Raw genomic sequence first — 24,812 nt, 5'->3', positions numbered from 1 at the left:
TCCCTGAAACAGGCATTTGCTTCTTCCCCTGTGCTCCACCGTCCTGAGTTGAACCGACAGTTCACCTTGGAGGTGGATGCCTCCTCCTCGGGAGCCGGAGCAGTGCTCATGCAGAAGTCCTCCTCCGGGAAGATGGTTACTTGCGGTTTCTTCTCCAAGAGCTTCTCAGCGCCTGAACGCAACTACACCATCGGTGACCGAGAGCTATTGGCAGTCAAACTGGCTCTGGAGGAATGGCGCTACCTTCTGGAGGGAGCAGTGTACCCCGTGATCATTTACACGGACCACAAAAACCTGGAATACCTGCGGTCCGCTCAGCGACTGAACCCACGGCAAGCCAGGTGGTCCTTGTTCTTTGCCAGGTTCGATTTTCAGCTCCATTTTCGACCCGCGGACAAGAATGTACGAGCAGATGCCTTGTCCAGGTCATTCATGCCCATGGAACAGGAGGAGGAGACATCCCAGCCCATCATCTGCCCTAGTAAGATCATTCCGGTGGCTCCTGTCACCCTGGCCCAGATACCGCCCGGGAAGACCTACGTCTCTGAGACTGACAGGCAAAAAGTGTTGCACTGGGGCCATGCCTCGAAAATAGCCGGCCATGCTGGTCAGAAGAAAACATGGAGTACAATTGTACGTCACTACTGGTGGCCATCCCTTCGCACGGACGTCGCTTCTTTTGTCTCAGCCTGCTCCTCTTGTGCCAGGAACAAGACGCCCAAACACCTGCCATATGGTCGTCTTCTGCCTCTGCCTATACCCTCCGTTCCGTGGCAACACATTGCAATGGACTTTATTACGGACTTGCCCCTGTCTTCCGGACACACAGTCATATGGGTCGTGGTGGATCGGTTCTCCAAAATGGCTCATTTCGTCCCTATGGCTGGACTGCCCTCTGCCCAGGAACTCGCTGACGCTTACATACAGCACATCTTCCGGTTGCATGGCTTTCCATTTCACATTGTGTCCGACAGAGGAACTCAGTTTACCTCCCGCTTCTGGAGGGCCCTCTGCAAACATCTGGGAGTGACTCTGGACTTTTCTTCAGCCTACCATCCTCAGTCGAATGGCCAAGTGGAACGAGTCAATCAGATCTTGACCTCCTTCTTACGTCACTACGTTAACGCCCATCATGACGACTGGTCCACGCTTCTTCCTTGGGCTGAATTCTCCCATAACCACCACGTCAGTGAGTCCTCCTCCAGCTCTCCCTTCCATGTCATTTACGGACTTCAGCCTTCCGTCCCATTACCTGTATCCTCTTCCTCGGATGTCCCTGCTGCTGATGCTGTAGTCCGTGACTTTACAACAATTTGGGACTCTGTCAAGACGTCCCTTGGACGTGCTTCCCTGCGGATGAAGAGACACGCAGACAAAAGGCGTCTGGATCCTCCGTGTTTCTCTCCAGGAGATCTGGTCTGGCTTGCTTCCAAGTACGTCCGATTGAAGCTACCATCATACAAGCTGGGTCCTCGCTACATCGGGCCGTTTAAAGTCCTCAGCAAAATAAATGAGGTCTCCTACAAGCTGCAGCTCCTGGCCACGATGAGGATACCCAACTCCTTCAATGTCTTCCTGCTCAAGCCGGTTGTCCTTGGTCCCTTCTCTGCTGCTGCCAGTTCTGCTCCTCCTCCTATTGCTGATGATGACATCTATGCGGTAAGGGATATCGTGGCCATGAAAACCGTACGGGGCCGACAGTTTTTCCTGGTGGACTGGGCAGGGTATGGTCCTGAGGATAGGTCCTGGGAACCCCGGGAGAATGTGGGTACTCCTCTGATACGTGCCTTCCTGTCCCGGTTGCGGGGAGGGGGGCGTGGGGGAGGGGGTACTGTCACGCTCTCCGGCTCCCCTGCCTCGCTCCCCTGCCACGCTCTCCGGCTCCCCTGCCTCGCTCTCGGCTCCCCTGCCACGCTCCCCGGCTTCCCTGCCTCGCTCCCTGCCTCCTCTGTCAGGCGTCCCCCGCTCCACAGCCTCCAGGCCCCATCACCTGCGGTCCCCAGGCAGCCCGGTCCCCGCTCCCGGCGCCCGTCGGCAGCTTTGCTCCAGCCCGGCTCTCCTGCCTCTTGTTCACCACTCCCTGCCCTGGCTTCTGGCACCCGGGCCTCGCGCATGCGCATTAGGGCGCGCGCGCGGTCATTGACCCTTTCTTAAAGGGCCAGTGTCCTCCAACAGGATATTGAAGGATCAGGTACTGGGTATATAGGGGGATCCTTTCCAAGTGGGCTGGGCCTGTTCTTTGTGTTTTCTAAGCTAGGAGTCAGGTCTCCTTGTGTCTTGTGATATACTCACCTATCTCTCTCATAGAGCCGCTCCTGCCTCGCCAACCGGTCCTGACGATACCCAAACCCCGAACGGTGACGGCCTGCCATCCCATCAGTTCCTACCATCTCCGATCCCTGTGGTGACCCGCCTTCTCGCTCCATTGGTTCCGGACTCTGCCTGACGTCATCTCGGCCTCCGAACCTGAGCTCCGTCACCCGGACTACCATCAGAGACCCCGTGGTCCCAGGGACTTCTTCACTCCACTCCTCTGAACGGACTGTCCTGCTAGTGCTCCGGCTACCGGGCACCTTGCCCTCGGTGAGGTGTTCAGCCCAGTGGATCCACCTCCTGGGTCTGCCCGTCCACCTGGCCCTAACAATTACCACATGAACTGACATATCTCAGATTTGAAAAATAGGGTCTGGTTAGTAAGGCCAAAATTTGGTCAGTACTTAAAAGGGGTTCGGCAACGAATATGTGGCACAAAGTGTTTTGCTATCATATAGGCCATACCACTTACAGTCACATCGAAGGGAGGAAGGGGGAGAAGGAGATAATCTAGCACTGACGTAACAAAGTATGTCCTTTATTCAAAAATCATTAAAAATTGATTCCAACCATTGTGCAGAGTATATAATAATATGCTTTACGCGTTTCGGAGAATATGGACTCCTTATCCATAAGTTGCTTATGAATAAGGAGTTTATCTTCTCCGAAACGCGTAAAGCGTATTATTATATACTCTGCACGATGGTTGGAATCAATTTTTAATGATTTTTGAATAAAGGACATACTTTATTATGTCGGTACTGGATTATGTCCTTCTCCCCCCTTCTCCTTTCGATGTGACTGATGATACAGATGTGGAAGCCAAACCACTTGTTCCGTGCACCAGACCAGAAGTTGGAGAGACTTGCTTTGGAGTGGTGAGCTGAACTATATCTTTCTGTGTTTTTTCTGTTTATACCATTTACAGGCATGTTGTATTTTTGCTTTTGTTAGGTTTTTGGTCTGCACACCATTGAAGGAACACTGTTCAGCTCTCTAGCTACCTCACTCAACAGAATCAAAGGTCTAGAAGAAACCTAGCGTGGCATTTCCACCGATGAGCTGTTATTTGCAGCTAGATATAAATATTGGAGAAAGCTGCTGGATATTAGAGATCAGCTTCTTACAATGTGAAAATGGTGATATCACAAGTACTCTTATCTGTCAAAGTAACAGGACGAGAGGGGAGCCAGCACGATCTGAAAATGGCATGCATCATATAAAAGGTGCAAATTCACAGATTATTCCAACTGTACTGTAATATAAATGAGATTTTTAGCAAATAATTGATCAATTCTTTGAGCCACCCCTGCCAACGTCACGGCAAATCTCAATAGGGGGGTCCTACTCTATATTCTGTATTTCATGTGCCATGCGGCCTCCTAGATAAAGTTAAAAGCAGAACCATAATGGAGCACACATACCTGTAACCTGTATATATAACCGCTTCTATGTTGCAAAAGAGGCAATTGTGGATAGAGGCCAGCCCAGGTCCCAGCATGTGGAGCAAGCTCTACACATACCAGGACTATATCAGAACTGACCCTCCCAGTACCAGACAGCACGCCTGATTTTGGTTTGCAATGTATTCCTCCTGTTGGTAGCTGTTCAGATTCAGTTACCTCACCCCTTTCCAATGCTAATTAAGCACCATTCTTGGATCTGGTCCGCCTTTATCAATGGTTGCTGTTTGGCACTGGGAGGGTCAGTTCTGATATAGTCCTGGTAGGTGTAGAGCTTGCTCCACATGCTGGGACCTGGGCTGGTCTCTATCCACAATTGCCTTTTTTGCAACATGGAAGCGGCTATATACAGGTTACAGGTATGTGTGCTCCATTATGGTTCTGCTTTTAACTTTATCTAGGAGGCCGCATGGCACATGAAATACAGAATATAGAGTAGGACCCCCCTATTGAGATTTGCCGTGACGTTGGCAGGGGTGGCTCAAAAAATTGATCAATTATTTGCTAAAAATCTCATTTTTTTTTTTTAATATAGTACAGTTGGAATAAATCTGTGAATTTTCACTTTTTATATGATGCATGCCAATTTCAGATTGTGCTGGCTCCTTTTTCAAAGTAACAGGACAGTTGAGCAATACCTGCTGATTGTGCAAGCAAACCGGCAAAATATCTGCAAACATGATGTCGCTTTCCCAGTCAGCTTGCGGATTATGGATTACTTCTTTATTTAAAGGGAATCTGTCAAAATGATTCTACACCCCTCCACAACTATTTATATGCACATGTAGCTCTTTCAAAGACAAGTCCAGCAGCAATAACTTTATATGGCCAGTTTTGATGTTTTGATTGCATGTTATTGCATTTTTTTAAAAAAATTACTGCGACCAAAAAACATAATTTTGTTGTTTGGTTTTTGTTTCTTGCCACGCTGTGTACCAATCTGATTAATTGATTTTATATTTTGATAGTTTGGGCATTTCTGAACTCTGCGATACCAAATATGTGTATATTTTTTTTTTTCACTTTTATTTTCAATTTTTTTCAATGGGCGTTGATTTGAACTTTTAGGTATTTTTTATTTTTTGATATTTTTTAAAAGTTTCAGTTTTTTTTACATTTTATATTTATTTTATTAGTCCCCCTAGGGGAGTTTATGGATCGGCAGTCTGATCGCCTGTGCATTTCTGCTGATCAGAGCTGTACTGGAGTGGTGCTTTAAAGATTTGTCACTGAAAATACACGACACTCAACTCAAGCCAAATTCTGACATATTGAGAATATATTTACTTAAAGTCATGCAAAGAACAGATCCTATAAGAAAGCTGATTTATTCCTCACCAGCACATTTTTCCTGTACCTCGTCTGCGGTTACAGTATTTTGTATACTTCAGACTGTCATAATCGCTCTATTCATTTTGCTGCACATATTTATTTGTAAAACGTGCAGTATATATTAATAATGTCTGAGCTTCTACCGAGACCTGAATTATTAAGTGCATAAATAACGTTATACCCCAAAACATTAACTTTCAGAAATGATCACGTTCTTGCCTCGTCTAGAGCGGCGGGAAGATATATGGTCCCAGAATTATAAAGCAGACATTCACTACCGACTAAAGCAGAGTTGAACAGCAATTACTTCTCCACTGTCCAGAAGCCGCTATTTATCCCTCTCATTTCAGCAGTAAATACCGTCTCACATTATCATAGTGTCATGAGAAACTAGTTCTGCACAGACACAGGCCATTAGTGGCATCAATGCTTGGGCAAAATGAGAAAAGACAACTCAGCCTCAGGTCTTTGTGGTGTTTGAATTAACTCTCCTGCACCGATATGATCCCATAATGATCACAACAAAATCACTTTGTTAAGCCGCCTTTACCTTGGAATACTATATCATTACTGTCCTGCTCCTGTGTCTCTATTCTCCTTATGATACACATTTTATATATAACGACTCTCATCATTGTGAGACAAGAAGACAAGCAAGAGATGACTGTGTGCACTCAGCTTCAGCTGGTATCACGCTTCCCTTGTCACACTAAATAGCCATCATGTATTCCTTTTGGAGTATTGGGCCATGTGCGCACGTTGCATTTTTTTCTTGCGTTTTGGTTGCGTTTTAAACTTCACCGTGTCAATGACAAAATGCATGCATTTTGCTTCCTCAGCAAAGTCTATGAGAAATCAAAATTTCCATCCGCACGTTGCTCTTTTTTAGGCAGCGTTTTGTTTGACAAATATTTGTCAAGATCGTTGCGTTAAAAAAAGCAGCATGTTACTTCTTCATTGCATTTTGTTAACATTTACCACCCACTGAAATGAATGAGGTGTGTGAAAACACAACAAAATGTTTAGCTGTGCGTTTGCACTGCATTTTGCTTGCATTTTGGATCCGTTCTTGTCAATAAAAACGCAGGACCTCGGTCTCTCTCTCTGTCGGTCTCTCTCTTTCTCTGTCAGTCTCAGTCTCTTTCTGTCGGTCTCTCCCTCTCCCTCCCTCCTTCATACTCATCGATCACTGGTGTGATGTGGCTGTCACACTGCTCCCACGGTTTCTCCTGCTTCTGAAAGTGCCGCTCATTAGGCTCATCACATAATCACTGCTTCCCCCACCCACCGGCGCCTATGATTCGTTGCAGTAAGACGCACCCCCACGCTAAATGACAGCTGTCTCACTGCAACCAATCACAGCCGCCAATGGGCGTGTTTATATTGTGAACTACAATAAATAAATAAATAATTAAAAATGACATGCGGTGCCCCCAATTGATACCCAGCCAAGATAAAGCCTCACAGCTTCTGGCTGGTATTCTCAGACTGGGGAGGCCTACCAGCCTAAAAATATCAGCCAGCAGCTGCCCGTAATTGCCACATTAATAAGATGGGACAGTCCCAGGACCTTACCCGGCTCATCCCGATTACCCTGGTGCGGTGGCAATCACGGTAACAAGCCCATAGCTGCCACTAAGCCCTAGGTTAATCATGGCAGGTGTCTATGAGATACCCTTCATGATTAATCTGTAAGTGAAAGTAAATAAACACATACACCCAAAAAATCCTTTATTTGGAATAAGACAAAAAAGCCCCCTCTTTCACCACTTTATTAACCCCGAAACACCCCTCCAGGTCCGACGTAATCCACACAAGGTCCCACGACGCTGCCAGCTCTGATACATGGGAAGCTTACAGCAAGCAACCATAGAACAAGACTGCCCGCTGTGAGCACCACGCAGCAACTGAACTGAGTTGTGCTATCAGCGGAGATATCACTCAGGTGATTTCCGGTCACAGCTGGAGTCCTTCACCTGTGACCGCAAATCAGGCTGCGACACAGAGACAGAGCCGCACGAGTAGAATGAACTCGGATGAACGTCTGACATCACAACTGCGGGCCCTGCACTACTGCCTGTGTCGCAGCACTGATGTCAGAGGTTCACCAGAGTTCATTCTCATCGCATGGCTCTGTCTGCTGTCAGCGGGCAGTCATGCTATCTATTCTATTTTTTTCTATCTATCCCTCTATCTATCTATCTATGTATTCTAGTTATAAAATCCTATCCTATCATATTTTATTTCTCCTTTAAAAAACACACTGTCCAAAATACAGCCCAAAAAGCAGCACAAACGCAGGGAAAATGCATTATAAATACATGCGTTTTTACTGTTTGTTTGTTTTTTTAAACGCAGTGTTTACATTTGTTAAGAGTCTGCCAGAGGGGGCATTTTTATTGTCAAACCAGAACGCAGTGTGCAGACATAGCATAAATTAAGGGATTATTATTTATTATTATGGCGCCATTTATTCCATGGCGCTTTACAAGTAAAAGAGGGTATACGTACAACAATCATTAACAGTACAAAACAGACTGGTATAGGAGGAGAGAGGACCCTGCCCGCGAGGGCTCACAGTCTACAGGGAATGGGTGATGGTACAATAGGTGAGGACAGAGCTGGTTGCGCAGTGGTCTACTGGACTGAGGGCTATTTGTAGGTTGTAGGCTTGTTGGAAGAGGTGGGTCTTGAGGTTCCTCTTGAAGCTTTCCACGGTAGGGGAGAGTCTGATGTGCTGAGGTAGAGCGTTCCAGAGTATGGGGGATGCACGGGAGAAATCTTGTACGCGATTGTGGGAAGAGGAGATAAGAGAGGAGCAGAGAAGGAGATCTTGTGAAGATCTTTTAACTTATGCTAATGAGGTCACCGACTAGTCGCAAGGACGTTACTTCCTCCAACTAGTCTGCCCTCTTAGCACGGTAGCATGCCCACAGGGGCACGCTAACATGCTACTCAATGCAGCATCACCAGTGGAGACATGTGTACCTGCATCCGCTGTCTCCACTGTTTAGAGGTCCCCGGCACTTCCGGTCATGCACACTAGACCTCGCTGAAGCCGGGATGCGTATACCTGGCTTCATACTGCACATTACCAAAGTGCCGAGGACTTCTGAGCAGCGGAGACAGCAAACGCACGTACGCATGTCACCACTGGTGATACTGCATTGAGTAGAATGTTAGCATGCCCCTGTGGGCATGCTATCATGTTAAGAGGGCGGACTAGTCGGGGGAACTCACACCCTTGCAACTAGTCGCTGGCCTCATTAGCATATCATAAAGGATCTTTAGAAGTATTTTTTCTAAAGATCTCTTTATGTATGCTACTTTAGGCTGGGACGGTTAGGCAGGGATTAGCAATATGCACTGCACATAGTTCTGGGTGCATATTGCACTTGACAGGTTCCCTTTAATCAAGTCAATGGGTGGAAGGGCTAAAGAAACGTAGGAAAAAACACAACAACAATTGACATGCTGCAGATTATTTTCTGCACCTAATCTGTAAGGAAAATATAAGCAACGTGTGCACAGCACTTCATAATTCTCATTGAGATTGCTGGCATAAAGATACTGTAAACATGCAGATGTGGGCCACAATCTGTATCAAAAAATGAACCATGTGCACAAGGTCTTAAGGGGGCTTTACATGCTGCGACATCACTAGCCGATGCTAGCGATGCCGAGCGCAATAGCACCCGCCCCCATCGTACGTCCGATATGTGGTGATCGCTGCCATAGCGAACATTATCGCTACGGCAGCGTCACACGCACATACCTGCTCTGTGACGTCGCTGTGACCAGTGATCCGCCTCCTTTCTATGGGGGCGGTTCGTTCAGCGTCACAGCGACGTCACAGCAGCGTCACTGAACCGCCGCCCAATAGAAGCGGAGGGGAAGAGATGAGCAGCCGGAACATGCCGCCCACCTCCTTCCTTCCTCCTTTTCCGGTGCAGGCAAGTAAGGAGATGTTTGTCGTTCCAGTGGCGTCACACACAGCGATGTGTGCTGCCGCAGAAACGACAAACGACATCGTACCTGTCGCTGCAGCGATATTAAGGAAATGAGCGACGTGACGAGCAACGATTTTTGACGTTTTTGTGATCGTTGATCGTCGCTCCTTGCTGTCACACGCTGCGATGTCGCTACCCGCGCCAGATGTGCGTCACTAACAACGTGACCCCGACGATATATCATTACCGATGTCGCAGCGTGTAAAGCCCCCTTTAGTCTACTGGTTTTTGTTGTTTATGTTTACGCTGGAAGTGACAGTAGACCTGGAGGTAAAAAGAAAGTAATTCAAACCCCATTGCAAATTCGGCTTATTAGCAAAGGTCGTCAACTTTCTTCGGCTTTAAAGAACATCAAACATTGTAAACTCCTAAATACAACTAATATAATAAGTGGCTTCTCCATATTCAACACAAAATGCCACTTTTATTCTCTATAGTGTATTTAATAGTTAATTGACTTACAAGAACATGTGCAGGCAAGAGAAGGGTTTACTACATAAGTTTACTTACTACAGTCATGGCCAAAAGTTTTGAGAATGACACCAAAATTATATTTTCACATGATCTGTTGCCCTCTGGTTTTTAATTGTTTGTCTGATGTTTACATCACATACAGAAATATAATTGCAATCATATTATGAGTACCAAAAGGTTCTATTGACAGTTAGAATGAGTTAATGCAGCAAGTCAATATTTGCAGTGTTGACCCTTCTTCTTCAGGACCTCTGCAGTTCTCCCTGGCATGCTCTCAATCAACTTCTGGATCAAATCCTGACTGATAGCTGTCCATTCTTGCATAAGCAATGCTTGCATTTTGCCAGAATTTGTTGGTTTTTGTTTGTCCACCCGTCTCTTGATGATTGCCCACAAGTTCTCAATGGGATTAAGATCTGGGGAGTTTCCAGGCCATGGACCCAAAATCTCTATGTTTTGTTCCATGAGCCATTTAGTGATCACCTTTGCTTTATGGCAAGGTGCTTCATCATGCTGGAAAAGGCATTGTTGGGCGCCAAACTGCTCTTGGACAGTTGGGAGAAGTTGCTCTTGGAGGACATTCTGGTACAATTCTTTATTCATGGCTGTGTTTTTAGGCAAGACTGTGAGTGAGCCGATTCCCTTGGCTGAGAAGCAACCCCACACATGAATCGTTTCAGGATGCTTAACAGTTGGCATGAGACACGACTGGTGGTATCGCTCACCTCTTCTTCTCCTAATAAGCTGTTTTCCAGATTTCCCAAACAATCGAAAAGGGGATTCATCTGAGAAAATGACTTTACCCCAGTCCTCAGCAGTTCTCTCCCTGTACCTTTTGCAGAATATCAGTCGGCCCCTGATGTTTTTTTCTGGAGAGAAGTGGCTTCTTTGCTGCCCTCCTTGAAACCAGGCCTTGCTCAAAGAGTCTCCGCCTCACAGTGCGTGCAGAAGCGCTCACACCAGCCTGCTGCCATTGCTGAGCTAGCTCGGCACTGCTGGTAGTCCGATTCCACAGCTGAAACAGTTTTAAGATACGGTCCTGGCGTTTGCTGGTCCTTCTTGGGCACCCTGGAGCCTTTTTGGCAACAATGGAAGCTCTCTCCTTGAAGTTCTTGATGATGTGATAGATTGTTGACTGAGGTGCAATCTTTGTTGCTGCGATACTCTTCCCTGTTAGGCCATTTTTGTGCAGAGTGTGACGCCCCTGGACTAGTCCAGGGTGTCACAGGGAACTGCACTATTCTCTATCCTTGGTGCAAGGCCCACCCTCCTTGGTTCCGGGGTCCGCAACAGTGATTCTGTACTAACAGCACAAATCCTAGTCACCCAAACACTACACTTGTCAGGCACACCAGGGGCGTGGTTCCAGCTGGGAAAGGAACCGCCCACCTATGAGTCAGACAGGCTGGTGGGAGGAGTCAGTTAGACAGTTGGTAGTAACTGAAAAAGAGAGAGGACCTGGGGAAAGAGAGCTCCCTGAGGAGAGCCTGGCTGGGTCGCAGACAGTGGCCTGTACTTGACGGCTCAGAGATTAGCGGCGTCAGCACAGCGGAGGGATAGGACTTCCCACACAGAGCAGTCACAGAAAATCCCACGTGCCAGCTGCTAAGAGCAGGTCCCAATTAAAAAGAGGGACGGGACCCGAAGGTTTCAAGCCAACGGGGCCAGGGACACACACAGTATACAGTGTATGGAGGAAGGCTCCAGTCCACCACAGAATCACTGAAAGGGACCACCGCACGTGCAGTCACCGAGTGCAGCAGTACCAAGAGACTTTGTTTACCTCAGAGTCTGTGTCCACTGAATGCGTCATCACACCTGAGTGAGTACCCTGGCTCCCCAGCGCCCTGCCGGCCCTATATCAATATAGGCTGTTCCTACCTATTCCCTACCCTGAGTCCCGGGGCCCCTACCTGCGGAGGGAATCACCACCAGGCTGCCCCAACACCATCAGCCCCGGCACTCCCATACAGCAGCGGCGGTATTCCTTATTACCGCACACCGCAGGTGGCGTCACAAATATTCTCCCCCGTAAAAAACCTTTTTGTTTTTCATCAAAGTGTCTGCCGAGCAGTCCGACTGCTGCTAGGGCGTCACACATTGATTTTTGGCGTCACGAACAGGATTGGACTGGACCCACTAACCTGGGTGACGTGCGCCTTCTCCAAAACTGTTGAGCCCAAAGTGAATAAAAAAAAAAAAAAAATTCAGTTGCCGCCATCTTGCTGCTGAAAACCAAGGGGGCATAGAAAGATGTCGGCGCCGGGTGAAGCGAGCGCAGCGGCAGTTCCCCCTCAAGATCAAGGTGACATGGACGCACGAGCGACCGCGCAGATAATGCCAATGACTTTACCGTATGTGCCAGGCGCTACCTGGCTACCACAATATGATGGTTCCCCTGACACTGTGCAAGGATTCAAAAGAAAAAATCCGCACACTCCTGGATATGTTTGGGATGAATGACCGGCAGCAAGCGTCTGTACTACTCGGCCAGTTATCAGGCGCCGCAGAGCTGGAGGCGGAGACCTGGACAGATCAGGACCGGGCCTCAGTAACTGCCATTTTTGAACGTCTGCGACTTTCCTTTGAAAACCGCACTGAGGCAGAACTCCGGATAAAGTTTTACAACTGCAAGCAGCGCCCACAAGAAAGCATTAGAGACTATGCTCTGAGGCTGCAATCAGCGCTACGGACTCTCAAACTAACCATTCCCATCAGTGAAGCTGAAGGAAACAAGGTGCTTGTTGAACAGTTTCTGCAAGGCCTGGGGTCAGTGGAGGACCGCAAGCAGCTACGGCTGTGGACTCTGGAATATCCTGCAATGGACTTTGCTGTTTTAAAAGACCGAGCCATCAAGGCTTTGCAAACCCCAGAGCCAACTGATTCTCCTGCTACGTCCTGGCAAGCCGGCACTTCTCCTCTACATGTGCCACCTCCTGTTAGAGCACTGCCAGAGCCAAAGACCCCAGCAGCGCCTGCAGGCGATACCAGTGATTTGTCTTTACAGGTGCAGCAGCTGAGCAGTGATGTTGCAAGGATCCTAGAGGCAATGCAGCTTAAGCCCAAGACCAAGCCGGCGGAGAAGATCCAGCTTGCTAACTGCCCAGATGACGTCCCTTGGATGAGAGGGAGGACCTCGACATACAGAGGAAGGAACCGTGACCGGTATGAAAACCTTGTTTGTTATAGGTGCAACAAGACTGGTCACTACGCCCGTTATTGTCCTTTAAACGGGCCACCCCTGGGGCCAAGGGCCACTCCCCAGGACTAAATCAACAAGGCCCAGCAGACTGGCGGGAGCGGTATGTTGGAGGAAGGACCATCGTTTCCATCACCTTGGATGGGATTCCGACTTCAGCACTTCTTGATACCGGCTCCCAGGTAACAACTATACCCCAAGTACTGTATACCAAATTCTGGTCAACTGAGGAACTCGCCCCACCGGACAATGACCTCACCATTTATGCTGTAAATGGTTTACCAGTAACACAACTCGGGTTCAAGGAGGTAACCATCAAGGTGGGCAGGGTGGAGTTAGCACGCCAAGGACTCATAGTAGTGCAGAATGACCCTAGTGACCGGAACCCTAAGATGATTTTGGGGACTAATGTTATTGAGAATTGTATGGGGGAAGTATTGTTTCTTCTCCAACAGCTCTCTGAAACTGCAGGAACGGGACGCCAGAGGGTCCTGCAAAGAGAGATTCGAGACCTCCAGCAGAGGCAACAGGTAAATTTGTCTGGTGGGGAAATTGGCGGTGTACGGGTAATGGATGCAGCTCCTGTGGTAGTGCCCCCACGGAGTGAGATGATGATATGGTGCAGGGCAGCTGTAGGCTCCCGTGGACAGAATTACCAGGCAGTGGTAGAGGCCCTGCCTTCAGAGCACTGGTCTACAGTACTGACAGCCAGAGGGGTAGTCGATGTCCGTAAGGGGAGAGTGCCCGTGCGAGTGTTGAATTGCGGGGAGGAAGAGGTTAGACTGCCCAGGTATGCTACCATAGCCAAATTGTACACTGTGAGTGAGAATTTCATCCAGACAGTAAAGTCCTCAGCCACACCAGATCAGTCAGCCACAGACAGTTCCCAGATTCAGCAAGAACAGTGGTGTCAAGAGTTACATGTAGGTACTGACTCCACTCCACTACATCAAAAACAAGGGGTCTACAGGGTGGTTCAGGAGTATGAGCAAGTGTTTAGTAAACACCCATTAGACTTTGGGAGGGTGAAAGGGGTTCAGCATCATATACCCACAGGCATTCATCCACCTATAAAGGAAAGGTATAGGCCCATACCACCTGCTCACTACCAGTGTGCCAAAGACATGCTGAGAAGTATGAAGGAGGCTGGGGTCATCCGTGATAGTTGCAGCCCCTGGGCAGCCCCGCTAGTCCTAGTGAAGAAGAAAGACGGCACTATGAGGATGTGCGTGGACTATAGGAGAATTAACAACATCACACATAAGGATGCCTATCCACTGCCCAGAATTGAAGAGTCCTTGACTGCATTAAGATCTGCAAATTACTTCTCTACCCTTGACCTCACTAGTGGTTATTGGCAAGTGTCCGTTGCTGAGGAGGATCGCGAGAAGACCGCCTTTGCCACCCCGATGGGATTATGTGAATTTAACAGCATGCCATTCGGGCTGTGCAATGCACCTGGTACGTTTCAACGACTCATGGAGAGCTGTTTAGGCCATTGCAACTTCGAGACTGTCCTGCTGTACCTGGACGACATAATTGTATATTCCAAGACCTATGAGGAGCATCTGGGACATCTGGCAGAAGTATTTGAAGCCCTTTCCAGGTACGGGATGAAACTAAAACCCTCCAAATGTCACCTGCTGAAGCCCAAAGTCCAATACCTGGGGCATGTGGTAAGTGCCGAAGGTGTGGCTCCGGACCCTGAGAAAATCACAGCTATCCAGAACTGGCCCAGGCCTCAGAACATCAAAGAGGTGCGCCAATTCCTGGGATTGATGGGGTACTACCGGAGGTTCGTGAAAGGCTATACCAAGATGGCATCCCCCTTACAAGATCTCCTAGTCGGACAAAGAAAGCACGGCAAGACTTCTGGCTCTCCATTCACATGGGGTGAGGAGCAGGAAAAGTCCTTCAAGTGGATGAAGTCAGCTTTGACAGGAGATGAGATTCTGGCATATCCTGACTATAACCTCCCATTTGTGCTGTACACTGATGCCAGCAACGTGGGGCTGGGAGCTGTTCTATCCCAGGTACAGGATGGCAAGGAAAAGGTGATTGCATACGCCAGCAGGAAACTCCGTCCAACAGAAAGAAATCCTGAGAACTATAGTTCTTTCAAGCTGGAGTTCTTAGCACTTGTTTGGGCAGTGACAGAGAAGTTTAAGCATTACCTGGCTTCTGCAAAATTCACCGTATATACAGACAATAACCCGTTGACACACCTGGACACGGCGAAGCTTGGAGCTTTGGAGCAGCGGTGGGTAGCACGACTGGCAAATTACGATTTCACTATAAAGTACAGGGCTGGTCGCAAGAACGCTAACGCTGATGCGTTGTCCAGGATGCCCCAGTTGTGTGATGATGGGAGGCATGAAGATGACCTGGAGGAGATTGAGATACCTGCTTTCCATCGCCCTACTGATAGAGTGAAACCCCGATATTATAGTGATTAGCAAGAGGCGACCTTCAACCCATTGCCCCACCATGGTTGGCAAGAAGCCCAAGATAATGACCCTGCAATCAGATTGATAAAGGCATTGATATCCGAGGCTGATTCACACCTTGAACCAGATGCTCCAGAAGAAGCTAAGAAATTGTGGAAAGAAAGAAGTCGTCTGTGTTTCCATGGAGGCAAGTTGTGCAGAAGTCTCATTAATCCAAAAACGCATGAGAGAATATGCCAGATAGTAATACCCACAGCATATGCACCAGTGGTGTTGGAGGCCTATCATGATAGAGCTGGGCACTTTGGTTGGAAGAAGTTGGAAATGTTGCTGAGAAGTCGCTTTTATTGGACTGGGATGAGAGATACCATAGAAGCTTGGTGCAGGAACTGTGGTCCATGTACATTAAGGAGAAAAGATAGCACCAGTCAGCGAGCGCCATTGCAACCAATAGTAACTACCCAGCCTCTAGAACTCGTTGCCTTAGACCACGTCAAGCTCACACCAAGCAGGAATGGGTACACCTATGCACTCACCATAGTAGATCACTATTCAAGATTCCTGGTGGTGGTACCTGTCAAAGATCTAACTGCCAGCACTGCGGCGAAGGCTTTCCAGGCACATTTCTGCAGACCCCACGGTTACCCAGATCACGTCCTAACAGATCAAGGTCCCGCTTTTGAAGCAGAAATCTTCCAGGAATTTTGTAAATTGTATGGGTGTAAGAAGATACGCACTGCCCCCTACCACGCACAAACAAATGGGATGTGTGAGAAGATGAACTATGTAGTCATCAACCTGCTGAAAACTCTACCCCTTGAGGAGCGGAACGAGTGGCCTGAAAAATTGCCAGATCTTGTGGACATGTACAATAGTATTCCTGTGAGTTCCACTAAATGCACACCCGCTTATCTCATGAGGGCTAGACCTGGGAGACTGCCAGTGGATCTGGAGATGGAAGTTGAGATGCCTGAAGTTTATTCCCCAAATGCAGATTGGGATACCAAGCGTAGAGCTCAATACAGGCAAATTCAAGAGTATGTCGAGGAGAATCTGGACCAAAGTAGGGAAAAGCAAGAAAGAAGCTTTAACAAGCAAGCCCAAGCCCCTCCATTTTCACCAGGAGAAGTGGTCTTAAAAAGAAAAAGAAAGATGCATAAACTGGACGACCAGTGGGAAAGAGAGCCATATGTGGTCCAGCCTTCCAATTTCAACAACCAGAAGACCTGTCTTGTCAGCAAGGACCAAGGAAGAACCACAGCTGTAATTTCCCGTGACCACTTGAAAAAGTGCCCTGAACCCCTGAACATCCAGAAGGAAGAACAGCCCCAACCTCAAGTGACTGAGAAAAAGAAGAGAGTGATCCACACCATCCTAGGTGACTTCCCGGAAGATTGGCCTATGTACAATGGAGCAGTGATTGTGCCTGTACTCACATTCCCGCAACCCGCGGAAGAACCAGAACCAAGGAGGCCTGAAATCATTGCACCTAGAGAAGTACCCATACCAGCACCACGAACACGTAGATTACCACCTACAACACCTAGCACCAGTAGTGGGGAACAGGTAGTAGCAAACACCACAGTACAAGGGTTAGAGGGAAGCCAGGAGCTGAGAAGGTCCACCCGTGTGAACTTTGGTCAGCCCCCACATAAGTTCAGAGATGAGGAATGGTAGCGGAACCCGGCTACTCTACCCTAATGTAAATAGTCTAAATATAGAGTAAATTTAAAAATGTTTAGTATTTTCCATGTTTTTAATTCTACTATTTTCCATGCTAAAGATAGTCATGTAAGACATGTTGATATAGAGTGTTGATAAGAAGAATGTTGATTTTATTTTAATTACCTGGATTCATGACCTGATTGACGACCAATGATAAGTTTTATTGAAAATGGACCTTTGGCTACAGGACTGGTGGTAGCCAGCACGAACTGGTGCTATTGTAAATGGTTATTTCCCATTCATAGCCACGGACTGCATCCCCACCTACAGGAGAAGACACAGGTGGAGGAGAGACCTGGGAGACATATGGCCCAGGTCTGGCCACCAACAGGAGCGGTGGCTTGCCTCCTTTTGGAACTTTGGGGGTGGGATGAAGGATTGGGAAAGCGAAACGTTGGGTTCAAGTGCCTCCCCTGCGTGGGATGGATAGATATGTTTTTCTTATTAAAATGTTCACTTTTTGCAGATAAAAATAAACACTCTGGGTGCACTGTAGCTCGGGGACGAGCTACGTTTAACCAAGGGGGAATGTGACGCCCCTGGACTAGTCCAGGGTGTCACAGGGAACTGCACTATTCTCTATCCTTGGTGCAGGGCCCACCCTCCTTGGTTCCGGGGTCCGCAACAGTGATTCTGTACTAACAGCACAAATCCTAGTCACCCAAACACTACACTTGTCAGGCACACCAGGGGCGTGGTTCCAGCTGGGAAAGGAACCACCCACCTATGAGTCAGACAGGCTGGTGGGAGGAGTCAGTTAGACAGTTGGTAGTAACTGAAAAAGAGAGAGGACCTGGGGAAAGAGAGCTCCCTGAGGAGAGCCTGGCTGGGTCGCAGACAGTGGCCTGTACTTGACGGCTCAGAGATTAGCGGCGTCAGCACAGCGGAGGGATAGGACTTCCCACACAGAGCAGTCACAGAAAATCCCACGTGCCAGCTGCTAAGAGCAGGTCCCAATTAAAAAGAGGGACGGGACCCGAAGGTTTCAAGCCAACGGGGCCAGGGACACACACAGTATACAGTGTATGGAGGAAGGCTCCAGTCCACCACAGAATCACTGAAAGGGACCACCGCACGTGCAGTCACCGAGTGCAGCAGTACCAAGAGACTTTGTTTACCTCAGAGTCTGTGTCCACTGAATGCGTCATCACACCTGAGTGAGTACCCTGGCTCCCCAGCGCCCTGCCGGCCCTATATCAATATAGGCTGTTCCTACCTATTCCCTACCCTGAGTCCCAGGGGCCCCTACCTGCGGAGGGAATCACCACCAGGCTGCCCCAACACCATCAGCCCCGGCACTCCCATACAGCAGCGGCGGTATTCCTTATTACCGCACACCGCAGGTGGCGTCACAAATATTCTCCCCCGTAAAAAACCTTTTTGTTTTTCATCAAAGTGTCTGCCGAGCAGTCCGACTGCTGCTAGGGCGTCACACAGAGCAATGATGGCTGCACGTGTTTCTTTAGAGATAACCATGGTTAACTGAAGAGAAACAATGATACCAAGCACCAGCCTCCCTTTAAAGTGTCCAGTGGTGTCATTCTTACTTAATCATGACTGATTGATCGCCAGCCCTGTCCTCATCAACACCCACATCTGTGTTAATGGAGCAATCACTAAAACAATGTTAGCTGCTCCTTTTAAGGCAGGAATGCAATGCTGTTGAAATGTGTTTTGGGGGTTAAAGTTAATTTTCTTAGCCAATATTGACTTTGCAAGTAATTGCTGTTAAGCTGATCACTCTTTATGACATTCTGGAGTATATGCAAATTGCTATTAGAAAAACTTAAGCAGTAGACTTTGTAAAAATTAATATTTGTAGCATTCTCAGAACTTTTGGCCATGACTGTACAAATATATGAAACAAGTGTGTAAAATAGGGGAGACACTAGAGGGCGACAAAATCCAGCAGGAGACAGATGGGTAAATCCGTTTTGTGAATGATGCGACGGATCCGTCGCAGATTGTGGTAACACATTGGAGCATGCTCTGTTAAAAAAAAGACGGATCCGTCATTTGACGGTTTACGACGGATCCTGCACCCATATGCTTACATTCTAAAAAGCGACGGACGGCGATGGATCCGTCAATGTCCGTTTTTTCAATGCGAACAAGAAAACGTTACTGTGGATGTTGTCTCCGTCCGATGGACACATATTTTTTGACGGATGCGTCAAATGACGGATGAAAGGTGAGGCCTTCAAACACTAATACAAGTCAAAGAGAAAAAAAAGGATCCAGTGCTGGATCCATTTTTTTTCAAAATGCGATGGATTGTGACTGATGACAAAAAATGGATGTGTGAAAGGGACCTTAGAATGCACTGAACTGTCACTTATGTACTTGCACTTTTATGCAGCTCTCCCTATTTTATCCTTTATACTCACCTCCTTTTGCCTACAGTTATTCCCTTGAAACATCCTGCGCTCCAGGTGTGATTATCTTACCTGGTTCATTCAGTTACTTTTAATACAGTGTCATTTCCTCCTGCTGGATTTTGTCGCCCTCTAGTGTCTCCCCGATTTTACACGCTTCTCCTTTTTTATATATTTCTAATTTTGTCGATAAACTTCTATTTAACCCTTCGCTTGAACGTATATTTTCTTGTAGGTGTATTCAGTTTCTCAGCCCTCATTCTTTCTGCACGTGCTTTACTGTGATGCTTTGACTATTGACTTAAATCCATTACTATTAATTATTATTATTATTAATTTACCCAGGCACGCACCTGTTTTTTGATTGTTACCCCTTTGGTTTCTGTCTTAGGAATCAGTAGAGCTCCTTTGGCTGTAGCTATATGCTGCAGACATGTTGAATAACCAGACACCAGTTTCTGACAGCGTTTCTGAGGTATCTTAGCCCATTCCTCATGGGCAATGGCTTCCAGTCAGGCTCAGACTGGACCACAGGAGAGCAGGTGAATTCCCCGGTGGGCCCCACGGCATTAGTGGATCCGCCATCACACTATAAGAGCAGTAGTTGGCACAATACACTTCATTCACCATGTACAAAACAAGCTAGCGTCTCATTATTCATTCATCATCACACTGCCCAGTTTATCACTTTATAGAAGCATAGGTACATTTGTGAGTGAAATCTAATATGTGAATGTAGCTGAGTATTGGCCCCCCAGAATGTTGCTGGTCATTCCCGCAATGTCACTTCTTCCGCCAGTTTGAGGTTCAAAAGGGAGGAAAAGGTTCACAAAGGAGGGAAGTCAGTGTGCAGCAGCCCAATAGTGGTCACTGAGTGGCTTCAGGCCCCAAGTGGAATAACAATTTCACGTGAATCCCCGGACCATCATCGCTGGAATGGTGACAGTGCAGGAGGTGAGAGTCTGTCATTTCTATTTTACAGGGGGGAGTACTTATTTTATAAAAGGGTTGTCCAGGAGCAACACCTTTAAAGGAGTATTCCCATTTCCAACATCTTATCCCAATATGTAGTAGCAAATAATTAGCAAATACCTTCAATTAGAAATGTAGTATAGTTCTCCTGATGTAGCCATGTCTCTTACCTCATGTGCAGGGCATTGCAGCTTAGGTATCTATGGTTACCACCACTCAAATAGTGACCGTAACTTAGTTTCTCGTGGTTGTATCCATGTCTACCTAAGATGCAATGCCCTGCACATAAGGTAAGAGACATGGCTATATCAGCAGAACTATACTACATTTCTAATTGGAGGTAATTGCTATTACTATTATCATTATTACTACACCTACTATAATTTGGGATACGATCTTGGACATGGGAATAACCATTTAAAGTAAAAGTCCTGTCAAATGAAAATGTTTCAGCACTTTCTTTATTTTTTTCCTTGTAAATATTTCAGTTATTTGTTCCTGCAGGATATATTTTATGTTATAGTCGTCTGTTCTAAAAAAATGAAAAAAAAATGCATAAACTGTGAAAAATAGAGAATTCTCATGAAAAAAACCCCATTGCCATGTGTGTGTAAGGCCGGGTACACATATCCGGCTTTTTGCCGGTTTGACGGATGCGGTGCACACCAGTACAGTGTATACAGTACACTGGCAGCACAACATGCGCCGGTCACATGCTGTCATGTGACCGGAGCATGTGACCCGGAAGTTGCGGTGCAGCCACTGTATTGTATCATACTGTACTGGTGTCAAACCAGCGAAAAGCCAGATATGTGTACCTGGCCTTAACAAAACAATACAAGTGAAGTTGAAAAAAAAAAAAAAATATCAAACTTTGGCTTCTGATTTATTTATAAATGACTAATTGTATGTTTTGGTTGAAAATGATTTCTAATTATCTTCTCCTGCCTCCCAAGATGGGGAAAGTATAATATCTGCAGCTGTAAATATGTGATTATGGTTATTTACTATACATCTCAGCACAACTTTTTCCAGGTCCTTTTGTCAGTGAAATCCTAGTGGTTTCATATGTACAATACGATGACTGGAAGATTTCTTTAACTTCATATGTAACGATGAATATTTTTAATACACGTCCCAGAGAAGATCGTGAGAATAGTAAGAAGGTATGGAGAGACAAAAAGTTGTAGGAACTTTAAACTACCTAATTGCAAAGTTTAAAGTACTCAACTACCACAATTTACCTTACTTGATCTTTTCCAATTCTTCTTTATTACCATGTTCTGCAAACAAAATATATTGTAGTAGTGATTTTTCCAATGAGAACCACAACGGCCAGAGGGATCTTCATTCCTTGTTAAGGCCTAATCAGTATAACGTATTCAGGGCACATAAGAGCAAAGTTTTATTTGTTGAAATGCTGGAGTGGTGCTAATAACATAAGGTCCCTGTACCTAGTGTTATACTCACCATCCGACGCCTTAAAGGGAACCTGTCAGGTCCAATATGCACCCAGAACCACGAGCAGTTCTGGGTGCATTTTGCTATTTCCTGCCTAACTGTCCCTGTATACACTAGCATAGATAAAGAGATCTTTAGAAAAAGTATTTCTAAAGATCTTTTATCTTATGCTAATGAGCGCAGGGACTAGTCCCCTGGGCATTAGTTACCCTTGCTAGTCAGCTCCATTAGCATGTTAGTACACCCCTGTGGGCATGCTAACATGCTAATGAATGTGCAGTGGCAGATGGTCGCACTCACCTCTCCGCCGCAATCGAGTCCGACACTGGATTTCGGCTCAGGACGCATGACCCCGGAGTTTCGGTCATTCGCACTACTTCAGTTTGAAGCCAGGACGTGTACACCCAGCTTCATAGTGCGCATGACCTAAACTCCGGGGTCATGCACCCTTAGCCGAAATCCAGCGTAGGACGCGATGACAGCCGGAGAGTTAAGTGAGATCATCCTGTGACGCTACCATTCATTAGCATGGTAGTACGTCCACAGGGGGCATACTAACATGGCAATGGAGCCGACTAGCCAGGGGAACTAACGCCCAGGGGACTATTTTCTGGCCTCATTAGCATACGGTAAAAGATCTTTAGAAATGCTTTTTCTAAAGATCTCTTTATCTATGCTAGTGTATACAGGGACGATTAGGCAGGGATTAATAATATGTACCCAGAACTGCTCGTGGTTCTGAGTGCATATTGGACCTGACAGGTTCCCTTCAAGCTCTTCTCAGCGCCGTTCCGGTCCCAATCCACCATCTTGTGACTGACCAGAAGTGAAAGGTAATGTTTGCAAGGGCTCAAAGTTAACCTCATTCTCATAAGGGGGCTTTACACGCTACGACATCGCTAATGTGAAGTCGTTGGGGTCACGGAATTAGTGACACACATCCGGCCGCATTAGCGATGCCGTTGCGTGTGACACCTATGAGCGATTTTGCATCGTCGCAAAAACGTGCAAAATCGATCATCGGTGACATGGGGTCCATTCTCAAATATCGTTACTGCAGCAGTAACGAAGTTGTTCCTCGTTCCTGCGGCAGCACACATTGCTCCGTGTGACACCGCAGGAACGAGGAACATCTCCTTACCTGCCTCCCGGTCACAATGCAGAAGGAAGGAGGTGGGCGGGATATTACGTCCCGCTCATCTCTGCCCCTCCGCTTCTATTGGGCGGCGGTTCAGTGACGCAGCTGTGACGTCGCTGTGACGCTGAACGAACCGCCCCCTTAGAAAGGAGGCGGTTTGCCGGTCACAGCGACGTCGCCGGGCAGGTAAGTACGTGTGACGGGTCTGGGCGATGTTGTGCGGCACGGGCAGCGATTTGCCAGTGTTGCACAACAGATAGGGGCAGGTACCCACGCTAGGGATATCGGTACCGATATCGCAGCATGTAAAGCGGCCTATAGACTTACATTGAGAAGTGACCTCTGGCGCGATCTGGCACAAGCTGCTAGAGATCAAACATAGTGGCACTCATAACAGATGAAGACTGCGGCTGGTAAGTATGAGACTAAAGCTGGGTTCACACATAGCGACAGCGACGTCGCTGTTACGTCACCATTTTCTGTGACGCAACAGCGACCTTGTAAGTCGCTGTTATGATCGCTGCTTAGCTGTCAAACACAGCAGAAGCAGCAGCGATCATAACGACACGCGTCGCTGTGCTACAAGTGCAGAGAGCAGGGAGCCGCGCACACTGCTTAGTGCTGGCTCCCTGCACTCCTAGCTACAGTACACATCGGGTTAATTACCCGATGTGTACTGCAGCTACGTATGCAGAGAGCAGGAGCCGGCACTGGCAGCGAGAGCGGCGGACGCTGGTAACGAAGGTAAATATCGGGTAACCAGGGAAAGGTCTTCCCTTGGTTACCCGATGTTTACCGTGGTTACAGCTTACCGCAGCTGTCAGATGCCGGCTCCTGCTCCCTTCATTTCGTCGCTCTCTCGCTGTCACACACAGCGATGTGTGCATCTCAGCGGGAGAGCGACGACCAAAAAATGAACCTGGCCTTTCAGCAACGACCGGCGACCTCACAGCAGGGGCCAGGTCGTTGCTGGATGTAACACACAGCGACAGCGACAAGACGTCGCTGCAACGTCACAGAAAATGATGACGTAGCAGCGACGTCGTTGTCGTCGTCGCTGTGTGTGACACCACCCTAAGTGCAGGGAACTTACAATAGTGGCACCTGTCCAGTGGTAAGATTAAAAAAAAATTGCTGGAGTGGTGTTTAATATTACTGAAATATAATATATGATACAAATGATGGTTTATGTACGGCGGACATATCATTGGTGCAAAACTGCAGTTTGATGGGCTTTTGGACTTCAGAGGGCCTATATACTGTTCTTGCACAGGGGCCTCTTCTGTCTGTGTTCACCAGTGAGTTTATGCTATTGACTTAAAGGGAATCTGTCACCAGGTTTTTGCTCCCCCATCTGACACCAGCATAATGTAGAGACAAACATCCTGATTCCAGTGATGTGTCACTTATTGAGCTGTTTGCTGTCATTTTGATAAAATCAATATTTTCTCTGCTGCAGATCTAGCAGTTATACAGAGTTCATGGCAGCATGCCAAGTAGTCCTCTAACGATAATCGACTGCTGATTAAATGGTAATTTTCTCAAAACTACACTAAGCAGCCCAGTAAGTTACACACCACTGGAATCAGGATCTCTGTCCCTACATTATGCTGCTCTCAGATTAAGTGTCAAAAACCTGGTGACTGATTCCCTTTAATTCACCTTTTATGAACTAGAGATAAAGTTACTTTTATTTTGGAGATTTTTAGCATTAGGAAATGCTGCACTACCTTCTCTAAACAGAAAATTATATACTCATTTATACATCAGAATTTTCTAGTAATTAACAATGCAAAAATAAGCTATAAATGTCATTTCTGAACATAACTGGCTGAAATACATGAGTCAAAATTAGTTGTCAAAACGTTTTGATCTTCTACTGTATATGACACCTACAAATGCA

General features: G+C 47.1%; 1 protein-coding gene across 7 annotated transcripts in view; it reads right to left on the bottom strand.

Moving 5' to 3' along the window:
- The window catches only part of MCTP1 (multiple C2 and transmembrane domain containing 1), a 1,233,450-nt gene that overhangs the window by 684,003 nt on the left and 524,635 nt on the right, over nt 1–24,812 (bottom strand). For 5 of the 7 annotated variants that reach the window (XM_075325086.1, XM_075325091.1, XM_075325089.1 and 2 more), the window contains exon 7: nt 21,555–21,593. The exons of the other annotated variants lie outside the window; for them this stretch is intronic. In XM_075325086.1, the coding sequence (XP_075181201.1) occupies nt 21,555–21,593 (39 nt within the window). The remainder of the gene's footprint in view (nt 1–21,554; nt 21,594–24,812) is intronic. 7 annotated transcript variants of the gene reach the window in all.

This window comes from Anomaloglossus baeobatrachus, chromosome 1, assembly GCF_048569485.1.
Source record: "Anomaloglossus baeobatrachus isolate aAnoBae1 chromosome 1, aAnoBae1.hap1, whole genome shotgun sequence".
Taxonomy (NCBI): domain Eukaryota; kingdom Metazoa; phylum Chordata; class Amphibia; order Anura; family Aromobatidae; genus Anomaloglossus; species Anomaloglossus baeobatrachus.
The sequence above is the reverse complement of the archived record's forward strand: the minus strand, read 5'-3'. Positions and strand labels throughout refer to the sequence as shown.